At 36.6% G+C, this 15,102-nt stretch overlaps 1 protein-coding gene across 3 annotated transcripts in view; it reads left to right on the top strand.

Annotated features, from left to right (window-relative positions):
- The first annotated feature begins 33 nt into the window (after positions 1 to 33).
- PUS7L (pseudouridine synthase 7 like) overlaps positions 34 to 15,102 on the top strand; it is a 35,401-nt gene continuing 20,332 nt past the window's right edge. For 2 of the 3 annotated variants that reach the window (XM_048216766.2, XM_044385524.3), the window contains exons 1-2: positions 34 to 118; positions 3,503 to 4,419. In XM_048216766.2, coding sequence (XP_048072723.1) covers positions 3,519 to 4,419 — 901 coding nt within the window. In that variant the 5' untranslated portion in view covers positions 34 to 118; positions 3,503 to 3,518. Of the gene's footprint in view, positions 269 to 3,502; positions 4,420 to 15,102 lie in introns of all 3 variants that reach the window. The other variant, XM_044385522.3, reaches the window with a different exon arrangement.

Raw genomic sequence — 15,102 nt, 5'->3', positions numbered from 1 at the left:
CTCTTCTTTAAGTGGGAGCCTGCCCCTTTAAATACGCCGCTGTTGGAGGCTAAGTAGTTTAGGACTTCCGGCCATGCGCACAACGTTGTGCCCAGGAATTCCTTAACCTGGATGTGAGGTAGACCGGGCCGAGCTTGCAAGATGTGGGGCTTCTGTCGGGGGGGGGCAATGTCGGGATTAGCATTGGGACCCCGGCTCTTTGCCCGCAAGAGGAAGGCGACATGGGCTAGTATCGGCGTTGGGACAGGCGGGGGTAATGGAGGGAGAAGTAAGTGGAGCCACTGACTGTGCTGGGGTACTTTTGATGCGCCAGAAGGCAACCCGGCCAGAGACTTTAGTTCTGCGAGTTGGTGACAGAAGGCAAATAGGAGTGACTGCAACTGAGCGTTGGCATTTGAAGGAAGAGCATGAGGGAAAAAGCGCTACATGCTGCATTTCTAACATCTCCCCAGAATCTGCCCTCAACCAACAATTCCCCAAGCTTGGGTCAGCCAAACTTCCCACTCCTCTCTCCGCTCCGCACCCTTATCAAGAAATCTGCTGTTTAGGAATACTCCCTATTTGTTTTTAACTCCACGTGGGCTCCTTGGCTCCCTCCAGCTCAGTTCCGCTCTTTTACTAAGATGCTCGTTGTAATTCCCTGAGCATTAAACTCTTCCCAAGATGTTCTACCCAACCTAGTAGCTTAGAATGTCTTCGTATTTTCTTCCTTTCGCTGGGGAGAGAGTACATCATTATTTTTTACAAGGCCAGTCCTAAAACTGTTCCTGATCACATTGCTTTCCAACTCTTGGAATTCTTCATGACTTTCGTCTGCTAAGTGCCATCATTCATCTTACTAAAACATCTTGTTGGATTGTGTCATTTTTCTATTGAAACACCTCCAGTAGCTGTATGTTGACCACTCAACGGATTCTAATTTCTTGGTAGTGTATTCACTGTCTGGCAGTTTGGCGCTAATCCGAGCTGTATTTTCCAAAAACTGTACTACAAATTTTTTTCTCCTATTGCTCTGTATCTGGGCTGTTCAATTTCCCTAACACATTGCATATTTTGTTTGTATGTACTTAGGATATGTCTCTGCCTTATTTCTATGTATTGAATCGTTTTGGGGACTTAAATGGCACTTCTTGTATTATGTTTCTCTGATTATCATCTTTTTGTATTTTGTTTCTCTGATTATCATAGGCAAAAGTGATGCCTTTTTTATTCCTTTTTACTCTTACAGCTCTTATTTTGTATTAGTTGTTTCATTTATTCAACAGTCAGTATTGCTTGCTTGCTTACTATGTGTTTGACACTGTTCTAAATGTGAGATAATCAGTGAATTAGGCAGACAAGGTACTTGCTCCCATAGAACTAACATTCTACTTGGCCGAGATATATCATAAATAATAAAATTACTAGATAGAAATGCTGTGCAGAAAATTGAGTATGGTTTGGGGAAAGAGAGCGTCTTGCTGGTTCCTTTACATTATTAGGGACGACCTCTCTGAGGATATGATTGAGGAATGACTAATTTAATCAGCAGGAACAGTTAACACAAAGGAATTGAAGAAGGCCAGTGTAGTTGGAGTATAGTGGGTAATGGGGAAAGGGTACAAGATAAATTTGGAGAATAGATAGAGTCCAGAATCTTAGAGGTCTTTGGAAGCCAGGGTAAGTAATTTGGATTTCATTATCAATGTGATTAGAGGTTTTAAAGAGGATTGTGATGTTTAATTTACCTTTCAAATCATCATTCTGGCCATGTGGAGAATGGATAATAGTGGACTAGTTAAGTAGAAGCAGATTAGAGGCCTTCACAATGTATAAGAATTTCTAAGATGGGAATACTAAATAATGGAAGGACAGCAAGAGTAATCAGAGAGCCAGATGCTTAAAGTTGATGTAATTTTTTTTTAAAGATTTTATTTATTTATTTGACAGAGAGAGACAGCCAGCGAGATAGGGAACACAAGCAGGGGGAGTGGGAGAGGAAGAAGCAGGCTCATAGCGGAGGAGCCTGATGTGGGGCTCGATCCCATAACGCTGGGATCACGCCCTGAGCTGAAGGCAGACGCTTGTCCGCTGTGCCACCCAGGTGCCCCTAAAGTTGATGTAATTTTTGGTGATTAGAAAGTCAAGGTTATGACCAAGATGGAGTGCAAGTGGGTAGAGGTTGAGATCAAGGAACTGAGGTGTGGTGTTAAATAGATGATGCATATGGTTAGATATGGATAGGAAGACATTAAGGGAGGTGTTAAAATCATCAGTGAATGAAAAGGAGTCATCTGGGGATCAAAGAGTCGATGATAGCAGATGATAAAGCCTGATAGGATGAACTTCAAAGAAGATGGGATCTGGGGGAGGTAGAGGAGAGAGAAATGGTTTGGAGCAGTGGCAAATAGAAAATATTTACATCCTCCAGGTCCTAGGTTAGGTGGGTGTGAAAGGAAGAATAACCTTCAGTTGAGAGGACTAGAGAAGCAGCAGCGTGGGGAAATAGCCAGGTTTCAGTTATGTCAAGAGACTGAGGAGGCTGTGCAGGAAATTAAGGAACAGAGGAAAATAAATTTATCCTTATGTAGTCTAGGAAATGAGGGTATTGAGACTTTGCTGTGATTTCTACGTGGTATGATGCAGGGGGAGGTTTGCTAAATTGGTTCAGGTTAGTAGAATACATTGTAGAAATGGGATGAAGGTCCAGATGATGATGAATTACCTAGAGAGTGTGGTTAGTATGTGAGTAGTATGTGGTCCCCGAGCATTTTGTCTTTCATATAGCTCTATGTGGTATGGTAACCAAGGGTTGTGTAAAGAGTGAATAGAGGCTTCTTCAGAGGATTATTCTCTTCTCTACTGCTTAAGATCTGCAAACTTTTTTTTCTCTGATGCCAGTAGCATGGTTGGAATTTTCCTGTGGGTCAACATCAAAAGTTTGTAAAAGTCTGTAACTGGGTTTTCAAGAAAGTTTAAGGTTCAGAATTAATTTAAATCTATTTCGAAGCGTAATCAAATTGCAAGTTGGTTTTTAGAACTTCATTTATCTATCAATTTGGACTATTTCTTCCTGTCTTCTAGTCCTTTCTCTCATCTCTAACTCCTAATATATAAAAATCTAGCCACAAATTCTCTGGAATTAGGTGGAAATTTTCAGGGATGGGGTTTAGACAAATCATTAAGTCCCATGTTCTTGTCTCTTCTTTGTGGGCCTACAAGTGGTATTTTTAAAGTAGACTTGAAACTGATCCATTTTAATCTTGGATAATAGATGGAAGCTTGGAGTGGGTGAAGAATGAAATTGCAAATCATCAATTATACCAGAAAAGATTGTCTGTTAATTCCTCTTGGTATAGAAGGGTCAAAATACACATGATATATAGAAATAAATTGCTAATGTCTTTTAAGGGGACTCAGGATTGTAAGGGAGAAAGAAAAATAAATCCTGCAAATATATTTCTTTTTTGTTATCCATAACTTTTCTTTCTGGTAACTGATTGCCTCTTTGTTTCTTTCGTAGGCATTGTTATTTAAGAATGGAAGAGGATACAGATTTTAGAATCAGGTTTAGTTCTTTGTGTTTCATTACTGATCATGTTGGATTTCATGGCACTATAAAAAGTTCACCAAGTGACTTTGTTGTTATAGAGATTGATGAACAGGGACAGTTAGTTAATAAGGCCACCAGTGAACTGATTGGTAAAGTACTACCTGAGCCAAATAATTTTGCCAAAAAACCAAAACTTGATTTTCAAAGTTTATCCTTTAAAGAGGGAAGCAACCAAGAAGTCAGTACTGTCACTGGGTGTTCTGATAACCAAAATCATCAGTCTGGTTCAGAAAAGGAAGATACTATCAATGATGGAACTTCCAAAGGCGAAGAAGAAAAAGTTGATGTTTTAGGCAACTTGTTAGATGAAAAAACTAACGAATTACTGAATCACTTTGCCTGTGATATAAAAGAGAAGTGGAATTCTGAAACTGAGCTAATTGGATCATCTCCTGAATTCTCATTAGGCAGAATCCTTGACAAAAACCAGAGGGCTATTTTGCATAGCGCCGTTAGGCAGAAATTCCCCTTTTTAATAACTGTTAGTAAAAACAGTGAGATTGTTGTAAAACCGAATCTTGAGTATAAGGAACTCTGTCACTTGGTATCTGAAGAAGAAGCATTTGACTTTTTTAAGTATTTGGATGCAAAGAAAGAAAATTCCAAATTTACCTTTAAACCTGATACAAACAAAGACCACAGAAAAGCAGTCCATCATTTTGTCAACAAAAAGTTTGGAAACCTTGTGGAAACCAAATCTTTCCCTGAACTCAATTACAATGCCGGTAATCCAAATGTAGTGATAACAGTAAGATTTCGGGAGAAAACACACAAGCACAGGAAAAGGTCTCTTTTTGAATGCCGGGATCAGAAAGTTATACACACAGGTAACGTAATAAATCATTACCATTTTCTTTGATAAAGTGAGTTAAAATTGTGGGAAACATGAATAATTTCAAATGAATTAAATAGACTTAACCAGAGGGATGTCAGAAAAAATATTTGGGTCTGGTTTTTAGTGGAAGATAAAGCCTTTTGAATTACACTATAATTTTAAGAATTAACCTTATGGATCAAAGTATGGTTAACACCGATGCTTATAGTTAACATAGTCACACATGTATAAAGTTGGAGTTATTTTGTGTTTAATAAGTTTAATTGGAGATAAATCTTGATTTCATATTTTGGAAGTTATTTTAATTAAAACTAAGTTTTCAGGGGCACCTGGGTGGTGCAGTCGTTAAGCGTCTGCCTTCGGCTCAGGGCGTGATCCTGGCGTTCTGGGATCGAGTCCCACATCGGGCTCCTCCGCCAGGAGCCTGCTTCTTCCTGTCCCACTCCCCCTGCTGTGTTCCCTCTCTCTCTGGCTGTCTCTCTGTCAAATAAATAAATAAAATCTTTAAAAAAAAACAAAACAAAACTAAGTTTTCAGATAAGTAGAATGTGTCTGCTGTGCTTGGGAAAGTGAAGAGAACACCTTGTTATCTAAACAGTTGAACTACACTACCCAAGGTAGAGAGCCTCCTTACAAGGAGCTCCTTCTTTGTTCGGTCACTGTTTTAGAGAGGATGTTCTCAAGCTTTAACATGCATTAAAAATGACCAAAAGGGCTTGTTAAACAGATTTCTGAGCCCTATTCTCAGAGTTTCTGATTTAGAAGGTTTGGGCCAGGGCTTTCAGAAATGCCCAGGTGATGCTCTTTCTACCCAGTTTGGGGACCACATTTTGAAAAGCACTCTTTTAGCAGGTGTGTTCAATTCCGAGGCCTGGATGGAACTGATGAAATCTTATTCTACAAGTTTGGCTGATCAGGTTTAATTGGCCTATATCCTACATGAAGGATGGGAAGTGTTTGAGATAGTCTTGTTTTATAGATACAGCAAAGCTTTTTTATTTTTTTTCTAATTAAACACATTCATTTTATATTTTATTTTATTTTATTTTTTAAGTTTTTATTTTAATCACCCAGTGCTCATCATGACAAGTATACTCCTTAATCCCCATCACCTGTTTCACCCATCCCCCCACCTACTTCCCCTCTGGTAACCAGCAGTTTGTTCTCTATAGTTAAGAGTGTGTCTTCGTTTGTCTCTTTTTCCCCCTTTTGCTCATTTGTTTCTTAAATTCCACATATGAGTGAAATCATATGATATGTCTTTCTCTGACTGGTTTATTTCACTTAACATTACTCTAGCACCATCCAAGATTGCAAATGGCAAGATTTCATTCTTTTTTTTTTACAGCTGAGTAATATTCCATTGTGTGTATATGCAACCTCTTTATCTGTTCATCAATCCATCAATGGACACTTGGGTTGATTCCGTATCTTGGCTATTGTAAATAATGCAGCTATAAAGGGGTGCATGTATCCCTTTAAATTAGTATTTTTGTATTCTTTGGGTAAATACCCAGTAGTGACATTGCTGGATCATTGGGTAGTTTTATTCTTAACTCTTTGAGGAAACGCCATACTGTTTTCTACAGTGACTGCTCCAGCAGTGCACGAGGGTTCCTTTTTCTCCACATCCTTGCCAATGCCTGTTGTTTCCTGTGTTGTTGACTTTAGCTATTCTGACAGGAGTGATTGATATATCATTGTAGTTTTGATTTGCATTTCCCTGATGATAAGTGATGGTGAGCATTGTTCATCTTTTCATGTGTCTATTGGCCAGCTGTATGTCGTCGTTGTCTTCTTCTTTTTTTTTTTTTTTGGTAGACTCCACACCCAATGTGGAGCTCAATGCAGGGCATGAACTCATAACCCTGAGACTAAGATTTGAGCTGAGATCAAGAGTTGGATCCTTAACTGACTGAGCAACCCAGGCGTGCATCTGTTGTCTTCTTTGGAGAAATGTCTGTTTGTGTCTTCTGCACATTGTTAAATTGGATTATTTGTTTTTTGGGTGTTGAGTGGTATCAGTTCTTTATATATTTTGGATACTAAACCTTTATCAGATACGTCATTTGCGAATATCTTCTCCCATTCTGTAGGTTGCCTTTTAGTTTTATTGATTGTTTCCTTTGCTGTATGGAAGCTTTTTACTCTGATGTAGTGCCGGTAGTTTATTTTTGCATTTGTTTCCCTTACCTCAGGGGACCTATGTAGGAAAAAGTTGCTACAGCTGATGTCAGAGAAATTATTTCCTATGTTCTTTCCTAGGATTTTTATGGTTTCAGGTCTCACATTTAGGTCTTTCATCCATTTGAATTGATTTTTGTATATGGTGTAACAAAGTGGTCCAGTTTCATTCTTTTGCATATAACTGTCCAGTTTTCCCAATACCACTTCTTGAAGAGATTGTCTTTTTCCCATTGGATTTCTTTCCTGCTTTGTTGAAGATTAATTGACCATTTAATTGTGGGTTCATTTCTGGGTTTTCTATTCCATTCCATTGATCTATGTGTCTATTTTGTTTCAGTACCATACTGTTTTGATTGCTATAGCTTTGTAATGTAACTTGAAGTCCAGAATTGTGATGCCTCTAGTTTTGTTTTGTTTTGTTTTTCAAGATGGTTTTGGCTATTCAGGGTCTTTTGTGGCTCCATACAAATTTAGGATTAGTTCTGTGAAAGATGCATTGATATTTTGATAAGGATTTCATTAAATGTGCAGATTGCTTTGGGTAGTATAGACATTTTAACAGTGTTTGTTCTTATAATCCCTGAGCATAGAATGTCTTTCCATTTCTTTGTGTCATCTTCAGTTTCTTTCATCAGTTTTTTATAGTTTTCAGAATATAGGTCTTTCTCCTCTTTGGTTAGGTTTATTCATAGGTATCTTTTATTTTCAGTGCAATTGTAAAGGGGATTGTTTTCTTAAATTCTCTTTCTACTGCTTCATTATTGGTGCATAGGAATGCCACAGATTTCTCTGCATTGATTTTGTATCCTTTGAACTTAGTGAATGCATTTATGAGTTCTAACAGGTTTTTGATGGAGTCTTTCAGGTTTTCTATATATAGTATCATGTCATCTGCAAATAGTGAAAGTTTTACTTCTTTCTTACCAATTTGGATGCCCTTTATTTCTTTTTGTTACTTGATTGCTGTGGCTAGGACTTCTAGTACTATGTTGAATAAAAGTGGTGAGAGTGGACATCCTTGTCTCATTCCTGATTTTAGGGAAAAGGCTCTCAGTTCTTTCCATTAAAAATGAAGTTAGCTGTGAGTTTTTCATATAAGGCCTTTTTTTATGTTGAGGTATGTTTCCTCTAAACCTACTTTGTTGAGGGTTTTTATCATGAATAGATGTTGTACTTTGTCAAATGCTTTTTCTGAGTCTATTGAAATGACTGTATGGTTCTTACCCTTTTTCTTATTGATGTGATGTATCACGTTGATTGGCTTGCAAATATTGAACCATCCTTGCAACCCAGAAATAAATCCCACTTGATTGTGGTGAATGATTTTTTTAAATGTATTTTTTGGGATTTGTTTTGCTAGGATATTGTTGAGTATTTTTGCATCTATGTTCATCAGAAATATTGGCCTTATGTAGCAAAGCTTTTAAGATAAAAGCAGCAACTCAAGTTTGCACAGATTACATGTGGCACAGAAACGGAATTATATTATATAGGGACTCTCTGGTATAAATGAAGAGATTAGACCTTGAATCTATGGGGGTTTTATTTTATGTTATGACTTCAGTTCATAGAAAGATTTATGAACTTTTTAATCTCTTTAAAACTTAGTTTCCACAAATGGAAAAATGGAAAAAATAATGACGTGGACAAGTTACTTAACAATTTGTAACTTTTGGTTGTACTTTAAAAATGGGTAACAGTAAAGCTTAATTCACAATGCTATTCTAACAATTAAATGAAATAATTAGTGAAAATTTTTAATATGTATAATAATTATTCAAATGTTGATATCTTCTCTCTTGGAAATTTCTGTCTGGTGTGTGACTTGCCTTATCCATGAGAAAGCTGCTAGTACAGCACTTGACACATGAGGCATGCAGTAAATGGTAATAGGTAAATCTGTTTTGAAGGAAAAACAAAAGTAGCTTTAAATGTGGGAGAATTGCTGATAAGTCATTTAAGCAGTTATAGATTTTATACTACTTGAAATTCTAACAGTACTAATTTGAATTAATGAACTAAAAATTGTGGAAACTTTTTATGTATTAATTTAAATTAGCTTTACAAAAACTGAATAATTGGAAGGATTTATTAAGGGGAGGAATTGATGGTTCACCAGAGAATCGTATGGAGATAAGAACAAGTCTAAGAACAAAGAAAAGACCAAGGTAAAGTATGCCTAGTCCCGATTTTGCACAGGCCAACTTTTGTAAGAACAAAAATAACTCATATAAAAAAAATTCTTAAAAAATAGACCTATCTAAAAAGTAGCAATTGCCCCAAAGTGTCAAGATTATTTTAATACAGTAAGAGATACGGAACAAAACATATAATGATGATGAGAACAGACATGCAGACAATGAAAATTTTTAAAATTAAATTTGGTATACATTATCTTGGTAGTAAAGAAATAAAAATGAATATCCTAGTGTAAACAAAAATATTATACCTCTCAGTTTGTACTGTTTCAGTGTTTTAAGTGTTAAATCCAAATAAAAACTGTAAGTGGTCACATAGAAAATAAAATTTAAAAAATTTAAAAAAAGGAGAACACTTAAAAAAACCTTTTTTTATTGTTATAAAATATACATAACAGAATTTGCCATTTTAACCACTCTTAAGTGTATAGTTCAATGGCGTTAAGTACATTCACATTGTTGTACATCCATTACCATCATCCATCTCCAGAACTTAATTTTATCTCCCCAGACTGAAACTATATACCCATTAAATAATAACTCGCCATTCCCCTCTCCCCCCAGCCATTGGCAACCACCATCCTGCTTTCTGTCTCTGACTACTCTAGGTATCTCATATAAGTGGAATCATAAAATATTTGCCAATTTGTGATTGGCACATATAAGTTAACTGTAGATCTTTAAGATTCGTCTATGTTGTATATGTGTTAGAATTTCCTTCCTTTAAAGGCTGAATAATATTGTATGTATATATACCTCTTTTTTTTATTCACTCATCTACCAATGGACATGGGTTGTTTCTGTCTTTTGGCTGTTGTAAATAATACTGCTATGAACATGGCTGTAAAAATATCTGTTCAACTCCCTGTTTTCAGTTCTTGTGGGTATATACCCAGAAGTGAAATTGCTGGGTCATATGATAACATATATTTAATTTTTTGAGACAGCACCAAAATAATTTTCCAAGGATACTATTTTACGGAAGAAATTGTACGGAAGATTTAAAGATCCAATGAAATTTTTATTTTACGAATTCCATTTTCTAGCTTTAGAAGTTCCATTTAGTTCTTTCTTAGGTCTCCAACTTATATTCATGTTTTCCTGTAATCTTTGAGCCTATTTTTAATAGGTCTTTAAGAAATGTCTGTCTGCTAATTCTGTCACTCATTTCTGGATGTGTTTCTAGTGAATGACTTTTATTTGGGTTATGGGTCATATTTTCCTGCTTCTTGCATGTTTAGTAATATTTTTTGGAGGTCAGACTTTGGGAATATTACCTTGTTGAGGGTCTGGATTATATTGTCTCCTTTTAAAGAGTGTTGAACTTTGCTTTAACAGGAAGGAAGTAATTTGCAGGTCTATTTGAGGCATCATTTGGAATTTTATTAAGGGAGGGCCAGAGTAGGCTTTACTCAGTCATATAGTTCAACTATTTTAGTATGATCCTTCTGTAGTTTCTACTGCATGCCCTTGATATTTAATTAGACCTCTCTTCCAGTTTTCTCCCAGTTTAATAAAGAGTGTATAGCACTTGTCCTATGTGTGTTTGAACATTGCAAGGTGTGTGAAAAGCAGATTTTTCTCTTTGTGTTGTAGTCCTTCATAGCCTTCATATTAAGAGAAATTGTATTTGAGGATTTCAATTCAATAAGTACTCAAGCAGTCTTATCTATATTTAGACCTGATTTAGATGGAAAATGCTAGAATTTGAGCTGTTTTTGTGGTGTGAGTTTTGGGGGCCTTGGAAAGGAATGAGTATATTTTGAATTTGGGGTGTATGTGGTGGAACTAATAGTTTTAGAGCCAGAAGAGGGATCATTGTTCTCAACCCCAAGAAGATTCTCAGTGGTCTTCTCCTGGTATTCACACACATGCCTTTTTTGGCCAATAGAATATGGCAGAAGTGATGGTGTATGACTTCTAAGGCTAGATCATAAAAAGTGTTCTACTTTTTGCCTACATTTCTTGGATTGCTCACTGTGGGGTAAGATGGCTAATATACTGTGAGAATATCCAGGCAGCATATTGGAGAATTGAGCCCTCTAGCCAGCAGTCAGCACCAACTTGTCAGCCATGGGAGTGAGTCTCCTTGGAAGTAGATCCTTCAGCTCCTGTCAGTCTTTTTAATAACTATAGCCCCAGCCACATCTAACTGCAACCTAATGGGAGAGCCTGAGCTCAAACTACCAAACCAAGGTGCTCTTGAATTCCTGACCCATAAGCACTATGAGAGACAAGTGAACATTGTAAGCCACTAAGGTTTGGGGTGACTTGTTATGCAATATTAGATAAGTAGTATATAGCAATTAATCTTAGGCATGTGTAGATCACTAATAAGCAAAAACCGCAAGGGATCACCGATGCAGATTTCTGGAACACTCTGTGCATACATAGCTTCCTTTTATCTAGAACTCTGCCCTGTGAGTTCCAGCCCACTCAGCCTTCCTGAACTCTAACCTCTAACCCTTTTAATTCAGCGTAACTGCTGTGTTCTACTTGGTTTTCTCCTCCCCATGCTATGGTCTAGAAAGTATCTATCTCTAGGCAAAAAAAAAAAACCCAACAAAAAACCCACAGTATTTTAGGCTCACTTCCTTTGTTTTCCTTTTCTTTTGGAATCACAGTTCTGTGCTCCCTCTTCTCCAGTGTCTAAAAACAGGTATTTCCTATGTTTTGTCTAGCTTTCTGTTTATAATGGGAGGTCATATCTAGTGCCAATTATTCCAGCATGGCTAGAAGTGGAAATTGAATTTTAAAATTTAACATAGTTGATTTTTTTTTTAGCACTTCACTTTTTCTAAGTAATCAAGAAAATGTTATAAATCTTACAAATTAAAAGTATAAATTCGGTGGCCTTTAAGTTTTCCTGGGTGTTCCCATATTATTTCCTAACTTAGATTTCAGTGTAAAAAGACAAATTTAAATCAATTAGACATTTATAATTAGAATTAGCTAAGTCTCGGGGCGCCTGGGTGGCACAGCGGTTAAGCATCTGCCTTCGGCTCAGGGCGTGATCCTGGCGTTATGGGATCGAGCCCCACATCAGGCTCCTCCGCTATGAGCCTGCTTCTTCCTCTCCCACTCCCCCTGCTTGTGTTCCCTCTCTCACTGGCTGTCTCTATCTCTGTCAAATAAATAAATAAAAATCTTAAAAAAAAAAAAAAAGAATTAGCTAAGTCTCATTCTCTTAAACATTCCAAGTATATAAGATACAGATTCATTAACACAAATACTATTACACAAATAGCCCAGCACATCTTCTGAAATCATTTTATTTAAACTTTGTAATTAAATCCTATCATGATAATCATGGATTTGATTCTCCTAAATATTCATATTCTAAGTTCTAAATCATCACAGATGAAAAAAAATGCTATGCACTAAGGCTAACCAACGACAAATGATATAATTTCAGACAGTCTGGAGGTTCTTCCCTACCCGGCTGAGCTTGCTTAACAACTAGTGAGTGACATGCCCAGATTGTCAGGGGCAGATTTGGCATATCAAACTCCACTTATCAAACACATGAACTTTAAAACTTACATGGATTGGTCTCTTGGCCTTCCTCTATGTAGAAGAGTTTCCTGGTCTACTTTGAAAAGTTTGTAACATCTAGCCAGCCCGCTGCAACACTTGACCAAATTTTGCATTTTTTTACTCTTAAGATATTTTAGTCACTTCTGTCTAGTTCCACAGATTTAATAGATTTGAGGGACTACCTGTATTTTTTCACATTATTCTTAATTGACTCTCAAATGTTTTGGTTGTAGGACACCTGAAGAGAATAGCTCTTGTAAGTTATTGGAGACTCCAGACAACTTTTACTTGTGTGATTATTACCTATTGATACCTAACCTATTAAAACAGAAATTGTTGAACCACCATGTTGTATATGTGAAACTAAAGTAATATTGTGTATCAGCTATACTTCAATTAAAAAACCCCAGAAAATCTAAAAATATGAATTTGTTTAAAGTAACCTATTACTATTAACATGAAAACAACTTTTAATGAAAATAACCATATTTTTCGACTAAAAATTAGTGACAAGAGGCATTGTTTTACAGTTCTGCAAATCTTTCTAATATCTGACTTAATAAAAGTCAGCTCGATTCTCATATCTGTTCTTGCATTCAATCTGTTGGAATTTCTTGTTTTGATTGAATCAAAAGAACAAAACTCAGCTTCACACAGGTATGTAGTTGGAAAAGGGAGAATGTTATAGGCCCCATAAAATAATAGGGTCCCACAAATCTTACAAATATTGAAATATGTGATATTTTGATCTTATTGCTCTGGCTGTTTGCCATACTTCTTTTCATTCTTTAAACCCCCAGAACAGCAACACTTCCTCAAATTCTTTTCAGCCTCCTAAGACTAAATACTTCCGAAGCAGGGAACGTGTTTGTTTTCTTAACCATTATATCCTTGGCCTAGCACATCTTCTGAAATCATTTTATTTAAACTTTGTAATTAAATCCTATCATGACAAAAGCTGAAATATTTTGAGGTTATAATTTCTCTGCATTTTAAAAATGGGCTTTTAATGTCATTTTATTTGAAACAAGTGGTATAAAAAACTGTCCTGGAATCAGAGGTTTATATTTGAATCTATTTGGCTAAGATACCCTGCAAGTATAAAGAACAAGTCGTGATTTAGTACACAGAATTAACTTGTATGATTCTCTCCTTTCTTGTACCTCTTTTTTTTTTTTTTTAAGATTTTATTTATTTATTTGGCAGAGAGAGACAGCCAGAGAGAGAGGGAACACAAGCAGGGGGAGTGGGAGAGAAAGAAGCAGTCTCCTAGCCGAGGACCCTGATGCAGGGCTCGATCCCATAACGCCGGGATCACGCCCTGAGCCGAAGGCAGACGCTAAACGACTGAGCCACCCAGGTGCCCCCTCTTGTACCTCTTTTATCAGTTCTTTAAGAATAACAGGAGTCATAGTACATTTGACTTATCACTGCTGTAATAGAAAATTTGGAGAAATCTGGGGAGTTGTACAATAGTACAAAAAATAATGGCCCTAGTGGTAAAAATAAATCTGTAAAGTAATGGATTATGCTTGAATATTCTTCAGAAATTATAGCTGTGTTTTTATACTTCACAATTCTTTTTTTTTTTTAAAGTTTTTATTTATTTATTTGACAGAGATAGAGACAGCCAGTGAGAGAGGGAACACAAGCAGGGGGAGTGGGAGAGGAAGAAGCAGGCTCATAGCGGAGGAGCCTGATGTGGGGCTCCATCCCACAACACCAGGATCACGCCCTGAGCCGAAGGCAGACGCTTAACCGCTGTGCCACCCAGGCGCCCCTATACTTCAACAATTCTTAAACACGCAAGCAAAAAATATTTTTCTTGTAAAAATTAAAACATTGAAAATATACAACATTGCATTGTAGATTTTTAAAACTTTTCACATAAATTATATGTACTGTGTATATTTTTGAAACCTGCTGTTTTCATGTTTTTAGAGATTATTCATATGAAGGTATAAATATATAGGTGTTCCCCATTCTTTTAAACAACTGTATGATATTCTAAAGCGTGGATATTATAAGTTCTTGTTTAGCTATTTTATATATTCATAGATGGATAGATAGATACATACATACATACCACATCCTTCTACTTCCTGAATCACATTTACGTTTAACGTTCATTTTTCATAGAGTATTCACTATTCAGGGAGACCCTTGTAGCTGCTGATGACAATTACAGCAATTGAACAAAATATAAATTATTCTGCAAAAAACCCCTGAATTTCCTTTTCATGATTTGAAGGAAGAGGGCAGTAGTTTGATGTAACATATGTAAATAGGGTGAACTGTGGGTTGCGGTATTTTGTTACTGTCAATGCTGACAGGTGTATAGGCCAGCATATTAGGGAACTTCTTTGGTGGTAGTCGGTACTGGGCTTGTTCCTTCTCCCTAACTTCACAATCTCACTCTCACACTGTCATCTAGTAGACATTTTAAGCACCTACCACAAAGTGAGCGCTGTTTTATCTGTTGGTTTGCTGGTCTGGAACTCCCAGGTTATGGGGTGGGCAAACATAAAGAGAGAAATTATAATTCACGGTGGCAAGTGTCATGATATTGATAATGACAACTTGTGGGGACATGCAAGTTTGTGTAATCAGCATCTTGTGGAATTTATTTATTTATTCATTCAGCAATTATTTAAACACTTACTGTGTGTTAGGCTGTGGGTGTAACAGTTGAGAAAACAAACATCCCTGCTTTAGGAGGATTCAGTCTTGGGAACCTGGGAAGAACTTGAGGG

The sequence above is a fragment of the Ursus arctos genome, unplaced genomic scaffold, assembly GCF_023065955.2.
Source record: "Ursus arctos isolate Adak ecotype North America unplaced genomic scaffold, UrsArc2.0 scaffold_26, whole genome shotgun sequence".
NCBI lineage: Eukaryota > Metazoa > Chordata > Mammalia > Carnivora > Ursidae > Ursus > Ursus arctos.
This window is presented reverse-complemented; position numbering and strand designations above follow the sequence as displayed.